Source organism: Micropterus salmoides, unplaced genomic scaffold, assembly GCF_014851395.1.
Source record: "Micropterus salmoides isolate LMB-PRFRI ecotype aquatic unplaced genomic scaffold, ASM1485139v1 Ms_hic_scaffold_10, whole genome shotgun sequence".
Lineage (NCBI taxonomy): Eukaryota > Metazoa > Chordata > Actinopteri > Centrarchiformes > Centrarchidae > Micropterus > Micropterus salmoides.
The window spans coordinates 14,589,752-14,603,760 of record NW_024040041.1 but is presented as its reverse complement, the minus strand read 5'-3'; the positions used below and the strand labels follow the sequence as shown (position 1 = coordinate 14,603,760).

The following is a 14,009-nucleotide window of genomic DNA, read 5'->3' as shown; positions in this document are numbered from 1 at the left end:
GATCCTGAGAGTTAACTAGTTTTTTTTCCTGTCTTGACTCCAGAGTACCAGCTTGGACTCTGATTACTCACCAGCCCCACGAGACCTAGAGCACCAGAACCCAGACCCCAAACCCTCAGGCCAACCAGAACATCTACGGCCCAGCCCACATCTCCGTTTGCGCTTGTTTTAAATAAATTCTCCTTTATTTGAACTGACACTCTGGTCTTTGTTTGAGTTCTGGCCCCCTGTCCTGACATGTATGTGAGTTCATATTTTTACAAGAATTTAATTTGAATTTGAAACCTGATGGTAAGGTTTGATGAATGCACAGATGTTTTGGTGCAGCTCAACATTTTTTTTTAATGTGGTTATTTATTTTTTGATGCACTTGTATATTCTTCCATGATAACAATGACAATAACAAAGTTCAAAGACAAACAGAAGTCTTTCTCAGGATCTATCAGCACAGTAAAGATGAGTACTGTAGGATTTTGTACAGCTGCTCAACCAACTCCAGTCACTGTGGCTCTCGAGCACAATAATAAACAGCAGAATCTTCAGTCTTCAGACTGTTCATCTGCAGATACAGCTGCTCTTTGCTGTTGTCTCTGGAGATGGTAAAACGGCCTTGGACTGACTGAGAGTAGTATTTGCTGCTGCCACCAGCATCAGTAGCAACCCACTCCAGTCCTTTTCCAGGAGCCTGTCTGATCCAGGCCATCCAGTTGCTGCTGAATGATATTCCAGAGGTTGTACAGGTCAATCTGTGAGATTCTCCAGGCCGTTTAACCGCTGGTTCAGATTCTGTCAGAGTCTGACCATCAACACCTGTCAAGACAGCAAAGAAAATAATCACATGCAACAAACATTACAAGAAAACTAAACTTAACTAAATTAAGATCAGTGAAGATCTTCACCTGCCCAGCAGACAGTTAAAAGCAGCAGTCCTGTCCTATAGTCCATCATGTTAAACTGTGTGTCCACTGTTCTCTGTCATCCTCTCTGCAGTCAGATAAGTAGAGGTGGAAGACATCTGAGTTTTGCATTGACTCCTCCTCATAGGGAGGAGCTGGATTTCACTTGGATCTCAGTTACTGTTTCAACATTTCTGTCTGTTGGAGCTCTTTTAAGCCAGTGCATTCAAAATGTGATATAAACTAGCTACACATGTCTGCTATGAAATGGTGTAGCTGTTATCTCTGCAACACAGGCAGAAAATGCACGGTTTAGTCTCCATCACATGTTACAATTTACCCCTTAGTCTGGGTTAGATGTACCCTGGGGGGAAATGTAACATTATATTATAAGGAATATGAGAAAAACATGAAAATGAAAGCTTTTTAATCAGCACTTTCATTGTGTGTGTGTGTGTGTAGTGCTTGAAGTGGGGCTGTACGCTCCGGTACGCAGTACAGGCACTTCGACATTTTACTCTTTGGCATACCCGGGCATTTTCTTGTGTACCAGGACTTTTCCCAAGCTGCCAGTACTCTCCTCTGCCCTCTCCATATCAGGTTCTCTGAGCGTCACGCTCACCTGTTCCTGTTCTCGCCTGCCTGCTAAACTCTGTCGGCGGAGAGAGATGAGGGAGACGAGAAGCTGGGGTGCCTTTCAAGCAGCCGTGTGCTGAATGTAGCTTGTTAATATGGTGAAACGACCAATCACAGCCTGGATGGGGCGGGACATTTAAAAATATTGACAGATAGGTGTCATCAGATATCAATATCACAATAAATGTGATGAAGTTTGATGAGTTTAACAACAAAAGACAATGCTAGTACAAAAATAAATGAAGCAAAGGCTGTGCCTCCCACAGGGTGCTACTTTTCACATGTGGAACTAGGACTAAACTGAGCATGTGCAGAATGAACTGTTTTACAACCATCCCTGGTCTCCACTACTGTACATCAATCATTCCTCCAAGAGGACAAATGTTGTGTGTTATATTATAATGTTGATTTTAGGACAGATGGTTTGCAAGAGGAGTGAAAGAGGTAATTTACACCAGAATAGAGAGACTATCACTAAACAGGAGGAGGAGAGCAAAAGCAAGTTTTATACTTTTCACATCCGCAAGTATGCGAGCGACCGCTAGGGTCCGTGTGACGAAAAAATCGTCATCAAAGGGTGAAGTAGGCTCGCACTTGCCTCACATTCTTTGTGACTGTGGGAACACTACGCTACCAGCGCACCAATCGACCAACGTACTGCACATGTGTGGAACGCATCTGCCAAGCTGACTCCAGAAAGTTGTATCAACAGAAGTAAACTGTGTCCATGGTGTCTGCAGCGGTCAGTGTACGCCTCCGCTCTGATTCATTTAGCTGAAGCTTTTATTCAAAGCGACTTACAATTGCTATACAGAGGTTGCACTCCTCTGGAGCTACTAGGGGTTAAGTGTCTTGCTCAGGGAATGGTGGATGGGTCACAGTGGGGAATTGAACATGGGTCTCTCACACCATATGTCTTATCGATTGCGCCATCACCACCCCCCATTTACAATGCTTTCCTTTCATCTCTTCCCAGGAGTTTGATCAAACGCTCACAGTCATTCAGACCACAACAACGGTCGTTGCAACAGCCAGGAGCATTAAAAAAACAAGTAGGATCCATCACCTTGATAACAAGCCCACAGAGGTTAAATGGCTGCGATTCCCTTATCTTCAAGTCCAGTTGCCCTTGATTATAACCCTCCCTGGCATGAACACCCATGTTTTTCAGTCAAAACAAAAAAATGATCAACTCAGACATACATACTATTTTATGTTGCATAAAACAAATTACAGTGAAAACTCTCTCCTCTCTGTAGTCAGATTAGTGAAGGTGGCAGACAACTAGTCGTTGCACTGACTCGTCCTCACAAGTCCTTATTTGTTGGAAAACTGTTATGTAGAAGTTGCAACACCTGCAAAATATGTTATGTTCTTTTTAGCCATTGTAATCAAAATGATTTTCATATTACAGTGAACAAAAATCTAACACACACTGTTCACTTGTAACACAATAACAATTTTTGGATTAATATAAACTTCTTGGCAAATTATTATGATTATATACTAAACTATTTAATATTCCTATTACTTTTTCATTGCTAAATATGTCTGTTTCTCTCTTTAAAAGTGAGCATGGTGTTGAAGTCATTAGTGGTCTGAGGGCTCCTCCTCTGGTGACTTCATGTTATAAGTGTTCAGGCACTGAGGGGTTTTTGTTCAGGTCTGCTGATGGTTTGTGTTATTGTGGATCTCTGGCACAGTAATACACAGCTGTGTCTTCAGGCTGCACATTCTGTCCGTTTAGAGTCACTCTCTTGCTGGAAGAGTCTAAGTCGATACTGAACTTGTTCTTTAGTGAATCTTTGTAGAATGAAGCTCCAGTATATTTGCTTCCAATCCACTCCAGTCCTTTCCCTGCAGGCTGTCTGATCCAAGCTGTGTAGTAGCTGCTAAGAGAATAAGAGACCTGACAGGTGATGGTCAGACGTTGACCTGGCTGCACAGTCACAGAGGCTGGCTGTGTCAACTGTTCACACTCCACACCTGTTTAGAAAAAGAAAATGTTTAGTAACAAATGATCAAGTTATACTGCAAAAGACTTGACAAATCCAGAGAGACTCACATCCAGCTGCCAACAGCAGCAGCAGAGCTACAGAAAACATGGTTTATGTTGAAAGTGACGTGCTGTGAACTCCACTGACAGCCTGATGGGTAGTTTTTATAGCTGAGTAACAAGGAAGGTCACTGAGTTTGCATAGAATCAAACACATGAAGCATCAATGTTAACAACATTGACTCCTCCTCACAGAGAAACACACCGCATCATTCCTTAATATTCTGATTATAATTATGATCTTTTTTAAATCTCAAATACATCCTAACACTTGCTATTAAAAATCAAAAATGGGAATATTGTTAACTTATTATTTGTTGTTGTAGAAAAGTAAATAAAGATATTAAATGTAACAATGAGGAAGTCAGAAACCACAACATCAGCTGTTGCTTTCATAGTGTGCATGTGTGTTTTTAGAGGCACTGTCATACTCTCCTTAGTGTCATTTGACTTCATATCTTCTACTGCCACCTGTAGGTCTTTGTAAACAAATGTTCTGAGGAGTTTTTGTAAAGTCTCTCTGCTTCCTTTAACCAGTGTGAGACTCTGGCGCAGTAATACACAGCAGAGTCCTCTGGCTTTAAGTTGGAGAGTCTCAGATTCACCATGCTGTTGCTATTATCTCTTGTGAAATCTATTCGTCCTTGCACACTGCTGGCAGAAATGTTACCGGAAGAAACCCAGGAAACCCCAATCCATTCCAGTGGTTTTCCTGCAGGTTGTCTTATCCAGCTCATAACACAGCAGTTGTTTCCCAACTGATCAAGGTTTTGGCTCTCAACTTGTCATCCTCTGAGTATGTCGCTGGAGTGAGCCCAGCTGATTGGAGGAATATTATGCCGTGCTCTGCTGTTAATTGTACAACAGACTGCCCAAGAAGCCACTGCTCCAGTTGTTTTGGTGAATGAAATTGTAGTATTTTATTTATGTGTTAGCGATAATTAGCAGGTATCGTCAGCATAAATAGCATGTTAGCTTAGCTCTTTAAGCTAATTAGCACAGCTTTGATCAATCCCAAGCTGTGCTTACGATGCTAGCTGGAGGTGTTTATGGGTGAGCTGCGCTCGGTGCACTCGTTGCACAACACCAGCGGTGAACTGTTGTCAGGGCTGGACTGGGACAAAAAATCGGCCCGGGCATTTTGACTAGAGACCGGCCCACCAAGTATTATTGGCAAAGCCATAAAGCCTGAATGAAAACAAACGCTGTTCTGACAGCGATGTACACTGTCTTGTTGGTATATATGTATCTAATAAACTTAAACCTACATCATCCTCCCTATTCTGGTATTCTAAACAGTAATTAGCGGAAAACAAAAGACTGCTTGGTCAAGTTAACCTCCTCCTGAACTATCTACAACACATGGTGGAAACCTGAAATTAAGACAGAGAAGACTAGAGGTGAGACATGATCATTAATGAATATTAAAATTAATAAATGACAGATTTTGTGGTATTTTCATAAACTATTTATTTACCACATCAACAAACAGCATGGCAGCACAAAATATTTTTTTTAACATGGCGGCCTTTAAAAAGTGAAAGGAGACAAAGAAAGAAAGGGGAAAAAGAATAACACTTAATTGACTTTTTGATGGCATTTTACACAGTACTGGTACAGTATTTAGAAAATGTTGGAAAATACTGACATCATATACAGTACTTACTTCTTAAGAAATTATGATGGGACCCTGAACCCCTAACCCTCACAAAATAAAATGCACACAAACGTGTCTCTGCTTGATGTAGACTGTCTGTACCACTGATGAACATATTCGGTTTTGATGAGAGAGAGAAAAAAACTATATGAGCGCGGATTAGAACCGGATCATCGATGGATGCATTTATTTACGGGTTGAGAGAGGCTGCACCTAACCTTGGTTTATAATCTGACCCAGATATAGACTGCAGCTCATAACTTCTTACCTCAAGTTCAGTTCTGCCACTTGGACCGGCGGCCGCCTCGGGTCTCTCCTCCTCCTGCTTCCCCTTTCCCTCTTCAACCTGCTGGCCTCCATCACTTGCTAATTTTACTGAAGTAGGAGCTCCACTATAGCCACCACCAAACAACTGTGATATTTTGGCACATTTGGCAGCATCTGCCTGAAGGGCTAGTTTCTTTTTGGCCCTAATTTTTTCGGCGCCTCCTTTACGTTTTTTGTTCTCCATTTTTGTTCAGCAGCAATAATATGTGATTGCTCATTGCTGATCCGTTGAAGGGGGAGGGTGCATCTGACCTCCTCGGCTATAATTGGTCCAGCCCAGAGTCGATCATGACCAATTGGCCAATCCACCACCTTTAATAGTTTATACCGTTGCAAAAACAAAAAAAACATCGGCCCACAAAAGAAGAAAATGCCCGATGTGCGAGTTTTATAGGCCGTTCAGACAAAAAAATAATAAATAAAATAATTAATTAAAGTATGTACCAGCCCACAAAGCACGTCGGCCCATCGGGCAAATGCCCGAAATGCCCGATGGCCAGTCCAGCCCTGACTGTTGTGCAGAGTTCTGCCTGTCCGCCGAGCACCACCTGCACCTCCAAGTACTGTTTAAAAACGATATGATATTCTTGGTGGGGTTCATCAGTGGTGATAAATGAGTAGAAGTATATATTTTAGGAAAGTGTAAATTCATCAATATTTCATTACACTTATAGAAGTAGCGATAACTGCATTTGATCAGGGTGCACAGCAAAGTGTCTGAAAAGGACCTTAAGAGCTGGATGCATAATTCGGCAGAACAGATGTTGTAGGCTACCTGCCTAGATATGCATCCACCTTTTTCTCAGTATATATGAGTGTTATCTCCACTGAGGTGCATGCAATTCTAGGCAGGCATGCACAAATCAGCACAACATCTGTAGCTGGGCTGTAATTAGGGTGATGCTCCTTAGCTGGATAAAGTACAAAGAAATTAGGTGTGTCAAAGCTGCTTCTTAGTTTGTCCAGGTTCTACAGTTGCATGTACTTTTAAATTTTGACAGCCCCTGCTTAGATTCAAGCACTTGTTGTTTTATTGTGTAGTAAGCTAAAACATGATTACCTTTGTGCCAACCCAAAGGTGCATTAAATTTTTGATTAAAAAGATATGTCAAGTAGTACTAGTTATGGGTGGATGACTTTGGAAAAGAACTGGGGAAAAGAAATTTAACATTTCTTGCTCCTGAAGAAAAATCAGAAGAGGACGAGAGAAGGGACAAGCCGTTGAGGGGAGCCTGTTTGGACACTCTGGACTGTTGTGATAAGGCCACATCACCTAACACTACTACTAGCAGTATTATACAGGTAACTGTAGCTTATTATTTACATGAGATACTGCAGCAAAAAGCTAAACAAACATGTGTATTGCGCTTATACAGATGAGTGGAGTAAAAAACAATCTCACACTTACACTGACACGCTACCCTTCTTTTATGTTAAAGGACATAAGAGGGAAATTACGCAGAAGCTTTTTAACAAAGATTTGCTCAAAAGTATGTACTACGTGGTCTTGGGAACGTGTGAGTGCAGAGTGCGGGATATTACTGCAGGTGCTCCACAGATTTGGATAGCTAGAGTGGAGGACTGCGTGAGCTCAGTAGTTAAAGAATCTCTGGACATTTGGAATGGGAGGAAAAACACAAAAAAACTATGGGGAATGTGTCTAGTCTACTAAACTATGCCAAAAAGAGATAACATCATGTATAGGATGAGAGCACTGTTGTGTGAAACAATGCAATATGTGACATAGATAGGATGCTATGTTGTTCTAGATTTGAAAAACAGACAGAATGTGTTAGACGAATGACCTCGGGATGGCGTACCATGGTGCAAATGACAGCAGATAAATATGCAGATGTGAAATCTACTCTACTCGATGCTGCAAATGTTGTTGACCCATATGAATTTCATATGGGTCATGTGTTTTGTTTTTGTACTTTTTGTATTGATTTGTGTGTTTTAATGCTAACCAGTAAGCAACATGTCAGTGTTGCTGATGTGATGTATTGCTTAACTGAATCTTTGGTTTGTAAAAACATAGTTGCTTGTACCGATTTTCTGAAATGTGTATACTTGTAATCCTCACTGACGGATATGTCGTGTATGTCCTTGGAAATAAAATACTTGAGCACAGACATTGAAGGGTCAATCATTGTAATAAAGATTGTGGAGGAGATTCAGATATAGAAAACTGGCTCATGAAACAAGATGCCTCTATTCTTCACAAGACAGCTCCGGTGCATTTTAAGAGAAACAAGGTTTTAGTGAATACAATAGATTGGAAGTTCCAGCTAGATAGTTGACATGTCCGCTTATTCTGTTAAAAATGATGGGGTATGCTATATATTAACTTGTATAGATTTGTTTTCAAAATACGCATGGGCACATTGTTTAAAAAATAAGATTGGTAAATGCGTCGCAGCATCCTTTAAAGATATTTTAGCTGAATGTAGAATACCGCATAAAATACAAACAGATGAGGGAAAAGGGATTTTGAAGCATAAATGAAAATAGTATCATTCACTTTACCACATCAAATGAGACTAAGGCATCTGTAGTAGAGCGTTTTAATAGGACTCTGAAATCTAAAATGTGGCGTTATTTAACAGCCAATAATTCTAAACGATACGTAGACGCACTGCCGGACCTGGTCATCATCGCAGTATTAAAATGAAACCGATTGATGTAATAAAAGACAATGAGGATATTGTATTTAACAACTTGTATAAAACAAAAGATAAAAGAGTAATTCGTTTTAAATATAAAGTTGGTGATACTGTACGAATTTCAAAACTACGTGGTCCCTTGAAAAAAGCTATGTGCAAATTTATACTGATGAATACTTTACTACAAAGGAATGTGTGTCAATGGACCCTCCTGTTTACAGGTTAAAAGACTATGACGGGGAAATATTACAGGGAACATTTTATGAACCAGTGATGCCAAAAGTCATTATAGCTAAAAACAAAACATTTAAAATAGAAAATATTTTATCTCAAAAGAAAAGCAAAGGCCGTGACATGATGTTAGTCAAATGGGTCAAATGGCCAGATAATTTTAACTCTTGGATTTCAGAAAAACAGGTCATTCAGTTGCCCTAGCACCTTCCAAACACACGTAAAATGGATGTGGAGGATTTTTTTGTCACCCTGCCCAGTAACTTGTCTGCATTATTTTACTCCCGCAACACAATAGCAATTTAGAACAAAGCTATCCAAGCCTTTGCACTTTAAATCAGTATACGAGGAAAACATGGAAATCTTTTTCACCAGAAGACTAAAAATTGTTGTGTTTGATAAAAAATCCAACAAGAGGGTAACTTTATCAGCGAGACAAGGATTCTATACTGTCGTGGAAATCTGTTTCCTGGCGAGAGGCTGAGCAAATAATTGAGTTACAACAAAACAGGACAGGAACAGAAAACAAATCCACATCCCTGACCTAAACCCTACACATGTGGACAGACTAGCAGGATGAGAATAATAATAAAGAAACAGGTTCAAGATTAAACAATGTATAAGACATAAAAATTATAATAGAGAAATAGCACTCTTATAAGTACTTGCATAAAAGATTATAAGTGTAAGAAGAAAACAATTTTCTGCCGTCACAATGGACATATCGTGTGTGGCAGTTTTGAAATAATAAATTCACAGCTGCTGCACATTAACAGACGACAACTTTTTTAATCATAACTTTGCTTGTTGAAGAACAGATAATCAGTAAAAACCAAAGTCTAACATAAGCTGGTGCTTTGATAATGTCTGTTTGTGTGTGTGCATGTTTAGGTGCTCTGTCAAACTGCTCTTACTATCAGTATGACATAGTTAATTACATAAATAGTGACTGTGTTTATCATAAGGTTAAAGATGAGACATCTGATGCTCCACACAAGGTACAAGAGCAAGACAGAAGTACACTGTGCAGACTGAAGATTTGCATTAGGATATCACGGGGAGGGAGGGGCTCTCAGGCAGTCTAGTTTCATTGAATTGTAACATTTATCATTAGTTCATTTAAAAAAAAGTAGCTTTTCCTTCCATGTAAAACAATTTCACATACATAGAAGGGAGCCCATTATTGTTTTGTATAGTTTTATCATGTAATCCAAAAATACAAATGAGGACTGTCTGTAGACTGTTAAGTTGAAGTCTCAATAATCTTTCTAAAATGTCTGGTTTAATCACAGGGAGTATTTGTGCAGGTCTGTTGGTGGTTTGTGTCACTGTGGAGTCACGTACACAATAATACACAGCTGTGTCCTCAGGCTGCAAATTCTGTCCTGCTAATTTCACTGATGAAGTTGAAGTGTAAGTGTAGTAAAGGAACTTGTTCTTCAGAGCATTATTTTGATGAAAGCTGCCTCCTCCATATCGATGTATAATCCAGTCCATTGGTTTTCCTTCACACTGTCTGATCCAACCTGTTGCATAGCTGCTATCAGTCAAAGAATAACCAGAGACCTGACAGGTGATGGACAAAGACTGTCCAGGCTGCACAACCATCATGTCTGGCTGGATGAGATCAATACTGTTCACACCTGTGGAAACAGAAATCAACATTATCTCCATCATTCATCTGACTATTCAGTGTTTCTAATGTGTTTATTAGTGTGAATCCACTGAAAGCTCCTCACAGGATCCAGCTGCCAGCAGCAGTATCAGAGCTGCAGAGAACATGTTGATGCTGAAGCTGAACTGATGTGAGCTTTTCTGTCCTCTCACTGACTCACTGACACACACACACACACACACACACACACACACACACACACACACACACACACACACACACACACACACACACACACACACACTTCACTTCCTTATGAGTCACTTCTATTTGCATACTGTTGAATAAACTTTTACAATTTATTGAAATCAGTTGAAGATGTAAACGGTGTGTCTTCTCGATTGGCCAGACTAGTTTGAGAAATAGCTTTTTATTTACAGAATAATATTTTTTGAGCTTATATTGAATTTAAATGTTACCATCTAGATTGTTAATTTAGCAAACTTATGGCGCTGCACCGATTTCAATTATATTAAGTAAGTAAGTAAGTATATTAGTGTAGGTTAATATTGTATGATACAGAGCTTTTCGCTCTAGTTGAATTATGTTGTAATTACAGTAAGGATGTCTTTTTTCAAATGCAGGTGTTGCTGTGAGTCATTAAAAACTGTCCTACCACACTGACAAATACATTTATATTAATGAAGTGTGTTTCATGGTTATTTGGCCATCATTCAAAGGGAAATGTGTTTTCAAAGCTCTGACGTGCTTCTCATACAGAAACGAGTGTTGTTCAGTTTTTGTAGAGCTTTGTAGTCTGGTGTGTCACTGTGGGTCTCGTGCACAATAATAAACAGCAGAGTCTTCTTGTTTCAGACTCTTCACCTCTAAGTACACAAGGTTTTTGGACGTGTCTTTGGTGATGGAAAACTGCCCTTGGAGACTTTGGGCAAATATTGTGCCAGTTCCACCATCAATGCGTCCGATCCATTCCAGTCCTTTCCCTGGTTTCTGACGAATCCAGTACAGCCAAGCCAGAGAAAGACCTTGCACTTTACAAGACAGAGTGACTGGTTCTCCAGCTCTGCTGACCACTGGCTCTGAGGAGGTGAGGGACTGGCCCTGAGCAGCTGAAAGAGACACAGAGTTTAGATGACAGGGAGCCAGCAAACATCCAAAGCTCCTTTTCTCCTCTGCTGGACTTTACTCACCTGAAATGAGAACCAAGAGGAGGACACTTTGTACAGCTGTCATGGTGGAAACTTAGCTGAGTCTTCATCCATCCATCGTCAACTGCTTATCCTGTGTACAGGGTCGCGCGGGGGTTGGAGCCAATCCCAGCTGACTTTCGGCGAAAGGCAAGCTACACCCTGGACAAGTCGCCAGTCCATCGCAGACTTAGCGAAGTCTCCAACAGCAACAGCTGTAATGAAGGATATATTATGCAGGCATAATGGGTTGGGACTGTGCATCCATCTGTGAATTTGCATTTTACCAGTAAGAGATTTTGGAGATACAGTGTTACATAAAGACTATCTCTGTCAAAAAAATGAGAGCGAGAAAGTGTTATTTACCTTTTCTCTGTGAGTTTTTTACTCATATGCATTTGTGAGAGGCTAAGAATATGTGTTGTGTAGTTAGAAAGAACATTTATTAAGCTGCTCTGTCAGTCTCATTCACTTTCATTTCAAAACTGATCACTCACATCAGTGAGGTGGATTACTGCTAAGAAAGGGAAAATATGAGAAAGGAAGACATTTCTTATTGCAGTGTCATCTTTTAATTCAGTTTTCATCACAATGTCTTAAATCACAAGAAGAAACCGCAGCTCCTTCAGTCTTCCAGCAATTTATCTTGAAATCAGTTGAAGATGGTCCAACTAAATGAAGACATGAAGCTCACAAAGGGTGATAGTTTAACTTAAAACTTAAAAATCTAGTCAAGTTAAGCTCAATATGATCAGCAGACAGGACATTCTCCTTGAAGAAACTTGACATTGAATGCCCTCTAGTGTTTTTCAATTAGGAACTGCAGCATTTTCACTCCCATAATGTGTGTGGCTGAAATGTGAATATGTAGTGTGTCTTTTATTCCTATGTGAAATATTATCTCAGCAGATTGTTTTGCTGTTATTGGCTGTTTCATGAGGAAGTGGTCTTCACAGTAAGACATTTAAATTTATTATGTGTTTATTGTTGTCGGTTAATAATAATCTCCTTGTTTATTAAGAACAACAAAGGTTAAAACTATAGCACAGATGAGTACAGTATGTTTTTGTACAGCTGTTCATCCAACTCCAGTCACTGTGAGTCTCGAGCACAATAATAAACAGCAGAATCTTCAGTCTTCAGACTGTTCATCTGCAGATACAGCTGCTGTCTGCTGTTGTCTCTGATATGAGATGGTAAACCGGCCTTGAACTGACTGAGAGTAGAAGATACTGCCACTGCTGATATAAGCGATCCATTTGAGTCCCTTTCCAGCAGCCTGTCTGATCCATCTATTATATAGATTATACATCTACTTGGCCCATGTTTGGTTTCAATTTTAAACTTCCCCAGCTGTTTTAAGTATGCTGTTGTTCAGCCTATCTTGAAAAGGAACAATCTTGATGCAGCTTCATTTAGAAACTATAGGCCTATTTCTAATTGCCTTTTCATTCGAAAATTCTAGAAAAGGGTGTTGCGAACCACCTAAATAATGTTTTGGATTCCCATAATATATTTGATAAATTTCAGTCTGGTTTTCGTAAAAAACCATTCAACTGAGACTGCCCTCCTTAGGGTCTCAAATGACATTTTGATGGCTGCTGATGGGGGTAAATGTTCTGTGCTGGTCCTATTAGATCTCGTTTGATACTGTTGATTACTGCACTCTGATTGATAGACTGAAAACAACTGTGGGCATTACTGGATCAGTTCTGAATTGATTTTCCTCCTATCTCTCTGACAGGAGTTTCTGTGTCCATAGGAACATATGTCAGACTCTGCTCCTTGGTCCTGTGGTGTGCCCCAAGGTTCTGTGCTCAGCCACCTGCTGTTCAGTCTGTATATGGTTCCTCTTGGAAAGATTATTGGTAGCTTTGAAGACATATCTTATCATTGTTATGCTGATGACATCCAATTATATTTATCTTTTAGTCCTCATAGGCTAGACAAACTGTCCGTGTTTCACAATTGCTTAGCCTCCATTAACAAATGGATGGCAGTCAACTTTTTGCAAAAAAATACAGACAAAACTGAGGTGATTATTGCCATGTACTGTACACTCGTCTAAACAAATCCTCCATGGAACGACTGCAAGTTGTACAGAATGCAGCTGCAAGGCTTTTGTCTAAAACCAACAGGAGATCGCACATTACTCCTGTGCTTAAGGCTCTTCATTGGCTTCCCATTGGTTTTAGAGTACATTTTAAAATTTTAACCATTACCTACAGAGCCTTGCATGGTCAAGCTCCCTCTTACATCCAGGATCTGTTGCATGCACACATTTCTGGTCGCTCTCTGAGGTCTTCTGGCCAAGACCTTTTAACTGTTCTCGGAACACGTTATAAAACAAGAGGTTATCATGCTTTATGTGTGGTGGCTCCAAGGCTCTGGAACTCTCTCCCTTTAGCCTTGAGAGCCTTGGATTCTGTGGAAACTTTTAGAAAACACCTTAAGACACATCTTTTTAGACTAAGCTTTTAACTAGCCATATAGTTTTGTATTTTAAGTGTTGTTGTTGTTATTTGTTTTATTTTATTCTATTTTTTACTGTGAAGCACTTTGTGACCCCTCTTGTCTGTGAAGGGTGCTATATAAATAAAGTTTACTTCCTCATGAGCAACTTTTTTTAACACTGTTAAATAATCTTTTAAATTATTATTATTTAAATCAGTTGAAGGTTTAAACAGTGTGTCTTCTTGACTGAGCATATTAATATTATT

General features: G+C 39.8%; 2 gene segments (V, D, J or C); both read right to left on the bottom strand.

The window, feature by feature from the left end:
* Positions 1-409: 409 nt before the first annotated feature.
* On the bottom strand, positions 410-955 carry LOC119887607. The segment is given in 2 exon segments: positions 410-810; positions 900-955. Coding segments are annotated over 2 exon segments (360 nt in total).
* A 2,258-nt stretch (positions 956-3,213) lies between these two features.
* LOC119917602 overlaps positions 3,214-14,009 on the bottom strand; it is a 160,350-nt gene continuing 149,554 nt past the window's right edge. The window contains 1 exon segment of the V gene segment in view: positions 3,214-3,518. Within this exon segment, the coding sequence occupies positions 3,214-3,518 (305 nt within the window).